This window comes from Rattus rattus, chromosome 3 (assembly GCF_011064425.1).
Source record: "Rattus rattus isolate New Zealand chromosome 3, Rrattus_CSIRO_v1, whole genome shotgun sequence".
NCBI lineage: Eukaryota > Metazoa > Chordata > Mammalia > Rodentia > Muridae > Rattus > Rattus rattus.
Genome location: NC_046156.1, coordinates 183,029,604 through 183,045,778, shown reverse-complemented (window position 1 = coordinate 183,045,778; position 16,175 = coordinate 183,029,604). Strand labels below are relative to the sequence as shown.

The 16,175-nt window shown below is 43.4% G+C and overlaps 1 protein-coding gene and 1 pseudogene across 1 annotated transcript; one reads left to right on the top strand and one right to left on the bottom strand.

Moving 5' to 3' along the window:
* Positions 1–378: 378 nt before the first annotated feature.
* Positions 379–776, top strand: LOC116896026 (eukaryotic translation initiation factor 1-like). The gene has a single exon (XM_032897034.1). It carries the CDS (start codon positions 379–381, stop codon positions 724–726), a length of 348 nt encoding a protein of 115 aa, XP_032752925.1. The 3' UTR covers positions 727–776.
* Positions 777–7,001: 6,225 nt separating this feature from the next.
* Positions 7,002–7,558, bottom strand: LOC116895647 (annotated as a pseudogene).
* Positions 7,559–16,175: the final 8,617 nt, after the last annotated feature.

The window sequence follows — 16,175 nt, the reverse complement described above, 5'->3', positions numbered from 1 at the left end:
GTTTATACTGCTTTCTATAATGCTGTGACAGTTCCAAAATTAGTGTCTTTTTATTGAAGTAATATGGGGTATTATTATGTTATGGAAATACCTTACTATGTAACTCCATTTCTGTTTCAGATAAACTTTGGAATCCAGGCAGTTAAAAAAACTGAAGAATTCATTGTATACTTCTGATATGTTCTTGTGCATCTTATGCTTCCATTTACACTGTATAAAAATAACTTGGGCATATTGTTTAGGATCTCATTATTCCATTGTTTAAAATATAAGGCTCGGACCCAGTCACTGAGCCACTGATGAGGACTCAGCTGCCTCCTCCTCCAGCCCCCTCGGTTCCTAATGCTCCATACACACCCGACCCCTGCCTTCTCCCGCATGCGGCTGTCTCATGTGTCCGCTATCCAGAACCTCCACTCTTTCGACACCTTTGCTGATGCAAGTAAGGGTGATGACCGGCTTCCTGCTGGCACCGAGGATTATATCCGTATAAGAATTCAACAGAGAAACAGCAGGAAGACCCTTACAACTGTCCAAGGGATCACTGATGATTACGATAAAAAGAAACTAGTGAAAGCGTTTAAGAAGAAATTTGCCTGCAATGGTGCTGTAATTGACCCTCCAGACTATATTCAGCTACAGGGTGGTCAGCGCAAGAACGTGTGTCAGTTCCTGATAGAAACTGGACAGGCTAAGGATGATCAGCTGAAGGTTCATGGGTTTTAAGTCCTTGTGGCTCTCTGAAGCTTAAGTGAGGATTTCCTTGCAATGAGGAGAATTTCTCTTCTGTCCCTTGTCACAAGTTTAAAAACCTCACAGCATGTATAATGTAATCATCTGGGGGGCCACTTTCAACTTGGATTATGCAATAAATGGAGAAGAGCCTGGGGGGGCGGGAAGTAAGGCTCTGCAAAAGCATTGCTCGGCTCCTGTTGCACTAAAACCATTTGGAAAGAATTGGCATTTTACAATATTGAAGAATGCCTCAAAAGCACCCATTCTCCCTTAGTTTATCCTACTGCTTTTTATTATTTTCAGCATAGTTTCAGTCTTCTTTATATCCTAAACATATTCTTAGATCATATTCTTATTCACAATTACTGGAACAACTGCTTTTTGATGATTACTGCACTATGTAAAAGAGCTATTATTTCCTGAGCTCTTATGTCTGTTGTCCATGAAACAATTGTAAATAATTTTCAATCAGGTCGTTCATTTAACTTTAACGTTCCATAAATGTAGCCAGTATGTCTCCAGTTGCTAAGTAAAATCTACAGAACGTTTTGAAACTAAGTCTAATAATCTCCTCATTAAGAAGCCCTGGGATCTCCACGGAGTCATCGAGGGAGCAGTGTAAGCCTCACCTGAAACATTCTGCGCTTGCATGCCTGCCAGCTGGCTTCCATTCCGATTGATCTATCAGCGAGAGCAGATGTTTAAGTTGTTATGTTTTGAACACCACCTGCATTTCCATCTACAGATTGACTCGCACTCAGATATGCAATGCACCGTACTGTTCTGGGGTCCCAAGGGTATTTAATGAACCATCAAAAAAAATGAATGTTTTCTTTAAGAAGAGAACACTTAGTAGACTACTTGTGAGCCAGTGCTCTGCATGTATTATTACCTTCATATGCACAACTTTTCATTCCCTTAAGACTATTTACAAATCTGTTTACTATGTGCCCAGTTTTCAGTTTAGGGTGGAAATGGAGAGAGACAACAGTTAGGGTACTGTCTTAGTAAGGGTTTTACTGCTGTGAACAGACACCATGACCAGGCAACTCTTATAAAGGAAAACATTTAGTTGGGGCTGGCTTACAGGTTCAGAGGTTCAGTCCATTGTCACCAAGGAGGGAGCATGGCAGCATCTAGGAAGGCATGGTTCAGGAGGAGCTGAGAGTTCTACATCTTCATCTGAAAGCTGCTAGGAATGGATTATAGGCAGCTAGGATGAGAATCTTAAAGCCCACACCCACAGTAACACACTTCCTCTAACAAGGCCACACCTCCTAGTAATGCCACTCCCAGGGCCAAGCATCTAGAAACCACCACAGGTACTGTGCAATGGTAGGACACAGTGACACAAAGGCTTCTGAAAGGGTATCTGACATAATTCTGAAGCCTCAGAAAACTTTCAGGATATGAATTGGAAATTAAAATGTAAAGGGAAACTAGAGATATGATAAAGTTAGCAATAAAAGACTGTTTGTCTTCCTTCTTAGAGGCCAATAAAATAAAGCTGGAAAAGGAGGGTGATAAGATTTCTGTTTCCTCAGTTCCCAGATTAATGGCCTTTGATCTTAGGTGCTGTTAAAAATTTATCTGGAGGATCTGGAGAGATGGCTCAGTGGTTAAGGACACCGTGGCTGTTCCTGCAAAGGACCTGGGTTCAATTCTCAGGCCCCTGATGGTGGTTTGCAAACATCTCTAGCTCTAGTTCCTGGACATCTGCACCCTATTTTGACCTCTCTGGGCATGAGTGTGGTGTATAGGCATAAATGCAGGCAAGTGTTTTTATAACATAAGGCAGAATAATACTTTTAAAGAAAAGGATTTAGCTCTCGAGTTTAGCAAAACAATATATCAGCCATTGTGATCTCAGAGGGCTGATTATAAAGCAAAATAATATTAATACATAAATAAGCTAAATAATTAATACATAAATAAGCTAAAATATTAAAGAAGACTATTTGGGGGTTTTCCTCTTTTCTTTTACTTGGAGTCATGCCACCTTGAACTAGAAATTATTTCTCCTAAAAAAATAACAAAAACCCTGTTGGTTACAGAATTCTTATTAGGTCCATAGGTCAGTCAGCAGCTCTGTTGTTTTCACAGGAACGTGGACATTCCATTCCCTATTCAACTTTTCACAGCTACTTCTGTATTTTAAATGTATTACTTTTATTACCTTAATCACAGTTCAATTATGACAACTGCCTTCTTCATGCTCCCGACAAAGAGGATAGTTGAAACAAACCATGGTGTAGAGATAGAGTAAGAAAACTGGAAGGGTGTGGCGGTTTGCCCCCCCCCCATGGATTCATGTGTTTGGATGCTTGGCCATAGGGAGTGGCACCATTAGAAGGTGTGGCCTTGTTGCAGGAAGTCTGTCACTGTGGGGCAGGTTTTGAAGTCATATTTGCTCAAGCTACACCCAATATGATACACAGTCTCTCCTTGCTGCCTACACACTGTCATGTTTCTCACCATGATGATAATGGACTAAACCTCTGAACATGTAAACCAGCCCCAACTGAATGTTTTCTTTTAAAATACTTACTGTGGTCATGGTGTCTCTTCACAGCAATGGAAACCCTAGACAAAGGGGGAGGTGTGGGAGATGGAACAGACATTACAAACCTCGCAGAACCAAGGGCTTGAATATTATTGGCTACGTTTTGCATTTATTCTTGTCTCTAAAGACTGGCAAGCAGTCTCCCCTCCCCCAAATGACAACTGCTCCCTCCCTCCATGGCTCTGTCTATGACTATATGCACAAGCCTTGCTTTTGACTACCTACAATGTGCCAGCCTGACCCTCTGACCCTAATTTTTAAAGAATCCCGAGAAAAGCCCGTAAGGTGACTTGATTCTTCCATAGATGCTCCTTCTCTGTTTCTTATGTGCACATGATGCTCTCTAAGAACCAAAACAACTGGAGGGCGATGAGGATAAGAAAGATGGGTAGATCCCGTCACCAAATCTGATAAGCTAGAGTACTAAACAGCTACCCCCATAACAAAATTTCTAAGATTAGCCAGTCCGACCAACTTTTCAAAGCCATTATCTCGTACTAGCTGTCTATATCCTGAAGCCTTTAGTTAAAAAACAAAACATGAGCCCAGAATGCTGGCACATACTCTTAATCCCAGCATTCATGATGCTGGGGCAGGAGAATTTTGTTTAAGGCAAGACCCTGTCTCAAAAACATACCTAAAAGGTGAACACATCCTGTGGCACTTCTCTGGCCTCACTTCCTCCACTTCCTCCTCTTATTGCTGCTCACCAGTGGGGTTCTTTCTGCTATTGAAGATCACAGGCCTGAAGATGAGGACTTGCAGAGTCACTGCTCGTTCTGTCTGAATCACCCTGCACTCCAGATCTTTGCATGACTGACTCCACCAGCCTCAAAGGTCACCTTAGAGAGGCCTTCTGCAATTGTACCGCTTGAAGTGACCTCCACGATATTTACTGTGCTCACGGCATTGATCAATATCTAAAACTTTATGGCACATAATTTGTTCTCTTGATATCTTAACAAGCTACCATTAATAGGGCTGCCCAGCTAGGAGCAGCCTGTTGTAGAACTATACCCTTGATGAAGTGTTCGGGGATGGGCATCCACAGCTATTAAGTGGGTCAGCCCTATCATCAGCTATTAAGTGGGTCAACCCTACCATCGACAACTTGGAATTAGGTCTTTCTGCTCTTCCAGTCCTCATGACCTCTCATGGCTTCCAGGCAGCTACAGAAGCCATGCATATTCTGAAGTAGAATAGAAATGTGGGAAGTGCACATCCAAGGGGAAAAAATCTTCCAAGGAGCCAGTGGAATACTTTCACCAACGTTGTAACGGCTACCTTCAAGGGAGACTGAGAAAGCAAGTGTCCAGCATTCTTAGGTTCTCCACAGCATATAATATGGCCTGTGCTATAAGGTAGTCAAGGAAAAGGCATTAAAAGGCAAAAGGCAATTTTAACAAGGTCTGTTGTCTCTAGGTCCTTACACACACACACACACACACACACACACACACACACACACACACACACACACACACACGAGCAAATGCCCAGAGATGTGGAGCCAATCCTAACCTCTGTACTTACCAGTTCACAGAGCCCATGCTTTCTCTTATTGCTTAAGCTACTTTGCATTTTATTGCATTGTTTGCAATCAGCACCACCCTAAATGATAGCGACCCAATCTGATAACTAACATACCCAGCCAGTGTTTAGGCATGCCTCCCATGCAAGATTGGTTTACGCGTAAGGAGTAGCAGGCACAGCCCCTGAGGTCTATAATATTTGCAGGAACCTGTGTACGCTGATTTTTAATTTCCAACTAAAGAAAAAATTAATAGAAGCTTAGTGATATGATGTGGATTACATTTTATCTTTATTTCAATGCCACTGAAAAAAAATTTTTTTATGTTTTATGAAGGAAAATGCCCACAAAAAAAAAAAAAAAGTGTCTGGGGCTCCAGAAACCATTAAGACGTAAGTCCAGTTTATACGAGTCCTGACAGGTTTCCTGTTAGATCTAGGACCCTTTGTGGGTGAAGAGTTAAAAGACTTTGCCAGTTACAGACCTCAGTGAACGTAGCTTAAGCGACCAGGGGAAGTGCAGGCTCCCACGAGCTGACAGAACCAGAGGTTGGGTCGCATCTCTACCTCTGGGCATTTGCTCTTGGAGACTTGCGTTTTGTGGATAAGGACCTAGAAACAGGTCTCATTAAGATCTCTGCTGTTAAGGTTTCGAAAGGTCCATGAGACCCTTCTTCATTTTTCAGAACTACAGATTTACCAGGGTAGTCCTAAAATCTCAGTGTGTTCTGGTCAGTCATGGGACCCTGAAGAGTGGGAAAGAAGAGCAATGTGGAGAGATGGGCCACGGAAGGGAAGGAAGAGGAGTGGAGGAGATAAGAATGCACAGGAGTTACTGTAATGTCTGTGTATGGGTGATGGCCTTGATTACAAGTTCTACGGGGATATTTTAGCAGTGGGCTATGACTGCTATTCTAGGATCCCAACACTTCTCCATCTTCTGAAGCAAGCTCTCAGACTTGTGCTTATATTTGTCTGCCGTCAACATCTGGGTTAAATTGTTTTATATTGTTAAGTTAGTGTCCCGTGTCTGTATTATAACGTCAGGGTCTATGAGGCCAAATTAAAGAGGAAAGAAAAAGGGGGAAAAAAAGAAAAGGAAAATAAAGAAGCCTTATTAGAGATCCTGGAGTCCTGATTATTTTGTCCCCAGGAGTGTTTGACTATTTGACTATTCACAATAAAGCAAAAGAAAATGTTTTAAGACTATTCATTTTGATATTAAAACCTGTGTGTCACAGTCAGAAAAGAAAAACAAAACACAAAGCTACTGTTAAAAGACCTGTTCATTTACAGAATCAAACGCACAGCCGGACACTTGCAGATCCACGATGTCAGAGACAGATACACAGCAGCTTCTTTGGTATTGTTCTGTGAGCTCTCGATTGAGAGCAGCCTGGAAGCTGTGCACTGTGTCTGCAGGCAGCACAGTAGGGAGGCTGGACAGGGTAGCTGGTGCTCTTGTCTTGGGATTTAACGTGAAAAGTGTCCGTGCAGGAGGCGAGGAGCTTTAGGAAGAAGCATTCCACTTAGCATGGCCTTCCTCCTTATGCACACATGAATGCCCTAACTGCCTCCACCTATCCAAAAATGACACGATATTTTGGGTCTTAATTTTGTTTTTATTAAACAAGTGTGCCTTTTAATACCACCTAGGACTACACAGAGAAGCCCAGTCTCAAACAAAACAAAAGCGCCTAATCGTGTTACACAGGTACAATACTCTTTTATCATGTACAGAACACATTGAAATAGAGCATCTCCTTTGAACACAGAACAAGCAGGCCCTGGCTTTCTATAATCTCCCAACAGAACATAAACCATGGCTTTGAAAGAGTTCCCTTCTCCTCCAGATGGTGGTGGTGCACACCTTTAATCCCAGCACATGGGAGGCAGAGGCAGGTGGATCTCCGAGTTCAAGACCAACCTGGTCTACAAGAGAGTTCTAGGACAGCTAAGGCTATTAGAAAAAATAGCCTCTCTCAAAAAAAGAAAAAGAGATTTCCTTTTCTAGATGGAAGGAGGGGAATGAGGGGAGAGACAGAGATCGTGCATGTAAACCCTGATTCTATAGGACTTTGCCAGCATCATCTGAAGCTATACATCTCTCGCCTGACAGCCTGGGTTTGGTTTCTTTGGTCCAGTAGACCTAGGTCTGGGGGGTATGCACCACTCAGTCTATCTCCATCTTCTTCGTCTGCAAAGTATTGATGAAGACTTGCCATTCAGTTGGGCCAAAGTGCTTATAGACATTGACCTTATTCCGAATCTGGTTTGGGGTGTCTTGATAGTAATTTTTCTCATCCCAGGCCATGACCTCACAGTCCTCCCCACGATTCTCCACCTGTAATGTACATCGTCAATGAGGCCCCGAGACAAGGCATTTCCTTCCTTCTCTGGGAGGCTGGCTTCTGCCTCCAGGCCATTTACCACATAGGGCTTCTATATGGAATCCTTGGGTCTCTCCGTGTCTACCTCCATGGCCTTTACCTTCCTCTTATGTAGGGGAACCATCTTGTTAGGGTTCATGGCCAACCGCGTCTCCACCAGGTTCTGCCGCAAGGATGTGGTGTGGTTCCAGGCATGTCGGATGTGGTGGGAGCACTCCGTCCATGGCACTGCCTTCCAAGGAGCATTCTGGTTGAGCTGTGTTCGGTTGACATTGTAACCAAACTTCTGCCTCCGAATCTTTCCCTTAGCCTTGGCTATCAAGCAAATTGCCGTTCCCATAGCTCAAACTCCTAACCTGCAGCTCAAATTCTGAATCAAACTCTCAGAGCCCCGTGTCAACTGGGTTTTCATTTTCAAAGTTGATGCTTGTAGAGATAGCACAACAGTTGCCCGATGTCTCAAATTTACTTACAGCTATTATGTGTACACTTAAAAATTACGATATCAAAAGTCCAATGATCCTTCCAAACCAATGATTCATTAAAAACAAAAACAAAAACCAACCAAGCAACAAACAACTGCTTTCTCTGCTAATTCACTATCAAAATCCTTTCTGTATGCTGGGTGCATACACGTGCCTTCAACCCCAGCACTCAGAAGACAGAGGCAGACAGATCTCTGTGAGTTCCAGAACAGTCAGGGCTATACAGAGAGATTATTTCTCGAGAAATCAAAGAGAGAAATGAACGTATGGAAGTCAGCGGCTAGCAGGCACTTCTCTTCCAGCAGTGATTCTGCAGTTCATCTCCTCTTTCTACTTTTGAAATCCTTTCTGCACTTCGTTCCCAGTGCTCCTGGGTTTTCCACACAATTGGGAACCAAATGATGTCATCCATCCACATTGCTTTCCTAGCTTTCAACCTAGAAACTGAGCTCCCGTGTGCTTTAAATTTCATTTTTTATCGTTCAGTATCACCTATGGGAAAGTGTATACAATGAATACATAGCATGACAAATAGTTACATAATAAATCCTTTTAATGTTGCTTTTGTTTGGAAGATTGAACCCTCTGTGGGCCCCCATGCCTCCCTTGGCTCCCCTAGTTTCCTAGGTTGGAAATTGTTTTTTTTTGTTTTTGTTTTTTCCCTCCATCTTTATTAACTTGAGTATTTCTTATTTACATTTCAATTGTTATTCCCTCTCCCAGTTTCCAGGCCAACATTCCCCTAACCCCCCCTCCTTCTCTATGGGTGTTCCTCTCCCCATCCTCCCCCATTACCACCCTCCCCCAACAGTCACGTTCACCGGGGGTTCAGTCTTGGCAGGACCAAGGGCTTCCCCTTCCACTGGTGCTCTTACTAGGCTGTTCATTGCTACCTATGCGGTTGGAGCCCAGGGTCAGTCCATGTATAGTCTTTAGGTAGTGGCTTAGTCCCTGGAAGCTCTGGTTGGTTGGCATTGTTGTTCATATGGGGTCTCAAGCCCCTTCAAGCTCTTTCAGTTCTTTCTCTGATTCCTTCAACTGGGGTCCCATTCTCAGTTCAGTGGTTTGCTGCTGGCATTCGCCTATGTATTTGCTGTATTCAGGCTGTGTCTCTCAGGAGAGATCTACATCTGGTTCCTGTCAGCCTGCACTTCTTTGCTTCATCCACCTTATCAAGTTTGGTGGCTGCACATGTATGGGCCACATGTGGGGCAGAAATTGTTATTAACAGATTCAGGTAGCTGCACACTTAAGCTTCGTAAGTACAGCCAGAGTAGTGCACAGAACTGAAGCTCCGCACTTCTTCCTTTACTCTACTTGCGTCGTTTTGTTCTTTCTCCAGGAAGAGCTGTAATCTACCAACTATTGCTTCCATGCTAATTGATTAATTCCACCCCCAGTGCTTAGTTATTAATAACTCTCCTCTGCCTGCTACACTGATTTACTAGAAAGGGAATGGGATGTGCCTTGGCCTAGAGTCACATTTGGACAATTTAATTAGCCAACAGAGGCATCCACAAGTCAAAATAAATCAGAACAGAGCTCCAGAATGCTACACGACACCTGCCCACTGTGTATCGGCTCTGCCTTTCATGCTTTATTCTCGTTGACTTATTTCATTTATCTACAACGTCTAGACCATGAGCCAAATCCCAGTGTAATCCTTTTTTCTAATAGTTTGGACAGGTGACAAACTGTTTTTCATCTGCAAAGGAGGAGGACTGGATTAAGATTTATTAAATTTATTAGTGTATCATGTCCAAGAATATAGTGTCAAATTCAACGTCTCAAAGTTATTCCCTCCTTTTTCTTCTAAAATCTTATGGTTTTTATCTTCTACATTAAGTGCTCTTCAATTCATTTTCAGTTGGTTTTGACAAGTGGTATTAAGGCAAGGGCCCAACTTGACCCTTTGCTCTATGGATATCCAGTTTTCCCAGCACCATTTGTTGAAAAGAGGACTATATGTACATTATTTGGTCATATGTGCACGAGCTTAGCTGGTCTCTCCATTCTATTCCATTCACCCACACATCTTTATTTAGATAGTACCCCTTAACAACTGAGGGACAGGAGAGATAGTCCAGCAGCTATGAATTTATGTTTTCTGTACAACCATGAGGACCAGGGTTTGGATCTAAGCCCCCACCCAACAAGCCAGAGGTCCCACTCATAGCTGGAACCTCAGTTCCAAGGTAGCAGAAACAGGAGGATCTCTGAGGCTTGCTAGCTTCTGACCTACCTGAGAAAATGTGAGCCCTAGGTTCAGGGAGAGACCTTGCCTCAAATAGGCAGGGAGTGATGAAGAAGGATACTCCCTTGATGTTTGTACGCACTCTGACCCCCCCACACACAAACATTGAAATAAAATCCTTAAAATAAAGAGAAGGGGGGGCTGGAGAGATGACTCAGAGGTTAAGAGGACCTGAGTTCAATTCTCAGCACCCACATGGCAGCTCACGGCTGTCTGTAACCCCAGTCCAAGGGGATCTGACACCCTTATACAGACATACATGCAGGCAAGATACAACACACATAAAATCACAATAAATACATCATATTTAAAAAAAATAAAGAAGAAAAGAAAGAGGAGCTGAATTTCAAGTAGTACTGTGCTCTGGAATACGTGGTTAGCACTCACGCCAACCCCTTAGAAGGGTTATAGGATGGTGTGACTATTCTATGAGATCTAAGGTAGAAACCCACTTTGTTTTTCTGTCAGAGGTCTTGGTGCTGAGCATTTCAGATCCGTATCAGTTTAAGGAGTAGATGAATCATGATATCACTGTTTAGAGGCTGCGGCGGGATTTTCCTCTTTATTGGCAGATCTAAAAAAAATCCCCAAACCCCGAGTTAGGAAAGCCTAGTCAGAAGTTCTGATATTCCCCCTGGTGTGTAAGGGTTGGAGACTTCTGTGGTGGTTTGAACGGAAATGGCCCCACAGACTCACTGGGATTGGCATTTTGAAATGGCGGCCTTGTTGAGCAGATACAGCCTTGTTGTGTGTCACTGGGGTGGGCTTTGCGGTTTCAGAAGCTCAGGCCAGGCCCAGTGTCACTCTTCCTGTTGCCTGCCAATCTGGATGCAGAGCCCTCAGCTACCTCTGCAGCACCAGGTCTGCCTGTGTGCCGCCATGCTTCCTGTCTACCATGATGATAATGGACTAAGCACCTGAACTCTAGGCCAGGCCCAGTTAAACGTTTTCCTTTATAAGAGTTCCCTTGGCCATACTGTCTCTTCACAGCCATGAAACCCTCACAAAGAGAAATCTTTACTGCTCTAGATTATTGTGAAATCCAGAATTGCCCTGATCCAAGGTCTCAACAACTTTTGGGAAGCTAAAGAAGTGGGGTGAAAGTTAATCAGTCTGCTGTAGCAGCTAGATGCCTGCCTGAGCCAAGCACTGTACTCTTTAAGCTAATTAAAAACAGAAACCTATAAACTGTCTGCAGCTGTATTACTTTAATGACTCCAAGCTTGGCTAAGTATTTTGCTATTTTTACCGTCAGTCATTTTTTCCGTGCCTACGTTTTGTTTTGCCGTATGTATGTGGCAAGAATTTTTTCCATAGCTTTAAAAAGTAGAATACAACATTAAACTCATTCTTTTCCTTCATAATTACTGTTGTGATTACTTTAGTCTATGAAATTTTCCCTATTCCCTTCCATTATGTCTCTGGCTTTCATTCTTTCTGATAAAGTTCCAGGATAGAGAAGGCAGTTAAGATGTTTGATCAAAACGATGGGAACTAGTATGTGTCTTAGTTGCTTTTCCTGACTGGGGTAAAGACTAAGATTGAAAGCAACTTGGAAGGAAAGGATTGGTTTGACTTACAAGTTATAGTCTACCGTCAGTGGAAGCCAAGGCAGAAATCTGGAGGCAGAGGCCACTGAGGAACACGTTTACTGCTTGCCCATCCATTGTCCTATACAGCCCCACACCACCTCCCCAAAGTGCCATAACTCACAGTGGGCTGCCCTACCCCAACCAGCCATTAATCAAGAAGATGCCTCCCCCCAGACTTGACTATAGCCCGATCTGTAGGCAAGTTATTGAGTTGAGATTTCCTGTTCCTAAATATGTCTAGGTTTGTGCTAACCTGACAGCATAGCCAAACCCTTTCTTGCTAGGATTGTATTTAGCTCAGTGTGGGCTGCTTTTAAAATTACCTTGCCATAAAGCATAGCATGAGAAGACTAAAATTAAGTAGGATCACCCACGGGAGAATAAAGCAGACTCCCACACACGGGGAACTGTGGCTCTGGGAGAAGTCGGAGCACCGAGGACATGGGAGCAAGGGACATGGAGGGCTTCTCTCATCCTTTCTCCAGAGGAGCAATGAGGGTCACAAGACGTGATGCCAAGACCCTGGTGGGATCTACCCAGCACTCCAGCAGAAATTGGATCTTTCTGAGAAGTAATGATTTGTTTATTGCTAACAGTTTAGAAAGTGCAAACATGCTCAATTTTTTTTTACATTAAAATCACAACCATATGCTGGTGAGATACTCACCGTAAAGGCACAAGGCTGGTGACCTGAGTTCAGGTTCTGATTTCAGCCCACAAAACAGTAGAAGGAGAGCTAGGCTCCACAAAGTTGTCCTCCTAACTCCACACACTGTGGCATGGGTCTTACACACACATACACACACACACACACACACAGACACACACACACACACACACACAGACACACACACACACACACACACACAGATTGTGGAAGTCAAAAGGTTGCTGAAGGTTACATTGATTTTGGGGAACAGCTAACAGTTTAGGTGGCTAATCAGGGACTGAAAGGGATCAGGGACAGAAGACTGTGTCTGGGGGAACCAGAATGTGACTATTCAGACTATTCATAAGAAGGTATTTCTGTCTTATGTCAACACTTCCCCAAGAATAAAAGTCAGAAAAGGATTTTCTTCATTCGAGTGTAAGCACACACTGGGCCTGTTCCCTCACTGGTAGCTGGCCTTCCCATTGGCCAATGATCACATGAGGATGCCATTAATGCATGGTCTCAAAACATGAGTTCCTTTTTACCACAGCCAACCAGTCCAAGGCTGCTCTAGGAGTGCCCTGCCTCCGGGCAGTACAAACCAACACTGAACATCAAATATGGCATCATTCCTTGAGGGGGTGTGAGCCTAGGAGATCTAGCTAGCCACCTGTTGCCAGATTGATTACGCTGATACGCCCAAGCCATTCATCACTGGAGTAGTACTGCTTTGTTCTCAGTGGGATAGATACCCACGGTGGAAGAGGATTTCGCTTTACTTCTCCATGCTGGTGTCAGAACTACCATCTGGGGTAGTAATGCAACACGCTTGCTATATTTTACACAGCATTGCTCTGGACAAGAAACTAACTTTACAGCAGACGAGGTATGGCACTGGACTCGTGACTTTGGGATTTATCCTGTCCCCATGGCAGCTAAAGCAAATGACAAGAAAGAACGATGAAGTCAGTCAGGCTTTGAAGAGTTATAGTCCCTGTTGCATGGCAACCTGTTAGGCCCAGGAAAATAGGTATTGCCTTGGGATGAGATTTACGGTGAAAGTCAGATGGCACTTTTCCTCCACAGCCAGGACTTTTGGAATCGAGGTCAAAAAGTAGGAATGGCTCTTTCTTACTGTTACTATTGGTGACCCAGAGCGAAAAGTTTGCTTTTTCTGACCCCCTGAATCTCAGGCTCTACTGTTTTGAGAGTTCTTCGTTCCCCAAGAAGAATGCTTCTACCAAGAGACACAGAAATGAGTTTATTAACTTGGGAGCTGAGATTGCAACGTAGTCACCCTGTACTCCCTCATGGGGTCAACATGGGGAAACAGTAGTTACTGCCTGACAGGGCTATGGTAGGCAGCAGGTGAATTCCAGGTCACTCATTTCTCCAAACTGAAGGCGGGGAGGATGCCTCTGAAATGAAGATTCAGGCATCCCAGGATTTTAAACAGAATTGCTTTTCCCTCAAATATATAGGCTGAAATTCTAATCCTTTGTAATAGAAACAGAGTTGTTGTTGATGTAAACTAAATTAAAAATGAGATCATAAATAATTAAGGTGGGCCCTGGTCCAGCGTGGTTGGTGTTAACAGAAATACAGAGGAAGGCGTGTGACAGCAAATGCAGGCTAGGGTTGCTGCATTAGCCAAGGAAGTCTGGGAATTTCCGAAACTTGCCCAAGGCTAAGAGGGAGGGCTGGGATATCGTGTTCAATCCCCTTACTTCCGAGAAAGAACCAAACCCGATGATATTTTTATTGCAGACTTCAGCCGTCCTGCATGATGAGGGAACGCATTTCTGTCGTTTAAAGATACTGAAAACTGGCAATTTCTGTGTCAACCCAAGGAAGATTTATGTAAGTGTACATAGTTATGTGGATAGATTCTTAATAGTAACACTAGGAGAAAACTACAAAATTCAACCCAGATCATCTTGCCAAAGACTCTGATTCTCAAGGAATATCGAGGGCTTGCATCTCTATAATAGGCAGGGACCCAGGGAAATTTTTCAGTGCTTGTTGAGGACCAAAAGAATATGGAGTACTTAAATGCTATAATCACCTGTAAAAACAGGATACACATAGGTATTTGTACTTTATTTTGGTGTGACTACACCAAACACACACACACACACACCACACACACACACACACACACACACACCACACACACACACACACACACACAAATATGTATCTTTTCTCAGTTCCTTACTCACAGTAGTAATTAAATTTATATCTCTATATTAATTGTATCAACAGGAAAAATGGACTAGATTTGACCCAAAGAGGGTAAAGAGATTTTCTCCCAAATGTTAACAGCTGGTGTGGCCGATGGTGACGGCTTTTTAACTAAACATATGATTTTGCAAGGTCTTCAGTTAGATGAAGTAAGTCTGGATGAGGAGGGTATGTAGATGCAATTATGAGGGAGGGACTGTGGTCACTTTTGAACTATGGGTTTCCTCGCTGCTAGAAGATTCTGCTCTCTGATGCCAACATCTACGTTCTTGAGCTGGAATTGGCAATGAGAGAAACCTAGGAAGGAATTATAAAAGCGAGGATTGTGATACAGTCAGGTTACTTTACACCTGGATGTCAGCATGTGGCAGGAGAGTGCACATGGCGCCATGTAATCCGCTACGCCTTGTACAAATAGGCAGCACTTCATGCCCCTGGTACTAGAATTCGAGCTTTTTCAAATCCTGAGCCTACACGTAGATGTGCTGGTGAGTGAATAAAACAGAACTTTTGCAACATCAGGGATGAGGGTCGGTGGGAAACAGATGCAGTCTGGTTTATCTTTAGAGATTCTAGGTCATTCTTAGTAGTTTCAAGTTTACTTTGCTTTTCTTCCATCGTGCACGGGATTTAGCTAAGTTGGTAGCTTTGGACTCATCACTAGGGCAGAGACAACAGCCTTATTTAACCCTTCCATCCATACCTGGGTTGTATGAAGTCTTGGTCATGGAATCAATTCCCTTATCTGCCTACTTGCACCAACACTTCCTTAGCCTGTTATGAATGTTTGATCCACTTATTCAAGTTCAAAATTTGCAAATCCTAAAAATGAAGTTGACTTCATGGTTTGGGTTTAAACTATGTTGTTCACAATATCTCATAACGTTTAAAACCTCCTATGCAGACAAAATGTTCAGGTATATAGTTACATACCTAGAAATCCTTCGAAGAAATGTGCCCCCATATGGAATGAAGCTTTAGGAAGCTACCTGTCCATGGAATGTCTGGTTCTAACCGCTTGGTTTCATCAGTTTCATCACTGCATACTTGGCAGAAGTGGTTTAGTAGAAAACCAGGAGGTTGTTCAGATGGGATTTAGTAGAGATTTAATGAGGGACTGTACATTAGAACTGGACAGGGGAGTCAAGAGAGTGTGGAAAACCCCAAAGAACTGTCTGCAGAAGAAGCCATTACCACCTCCATGCATGAAGGGACAAAAAACAAAACCGGAATCACCATATATCTACCGAGCATCGAGTCTCTGAGGAGGCTATAGCAGGCATCATTGATGCAGTTATGCAGCTGTTGTCACATGGTTGCAGAATGGGCATGTGGGGGTGGGCAATACCCCAACTGCTCTTCAATTGCCACCCTTAGCTCCAACTGTCATTTCCACAGCAGCGGATCTAGTTGAGACAGTACGGCTGCTCAGAGACCAGGGGCTGAGAATGACATCTAAGAGCAAAAAACCATATTGGGGAAGCGGTATCTATGGCTCATTATGAATAAATGACCTGTAGGTTCCAATATGCTATGACAATGAGAAGGAGGTGCAATAGAACAGTAGTGTATCCCTCGGCCAGCTTGTAGCTTCACAACGATCCAATAGTATGAGCAGAAGAGTATGTAGGTGGGAGGCGGTTTGTTCCCCGCATAAGGACTACTCCAGCTTTTAGCCCATTAGAGACACTGCCTACATAGCCTTTTATGCCTTGAACTGATTTAACTGG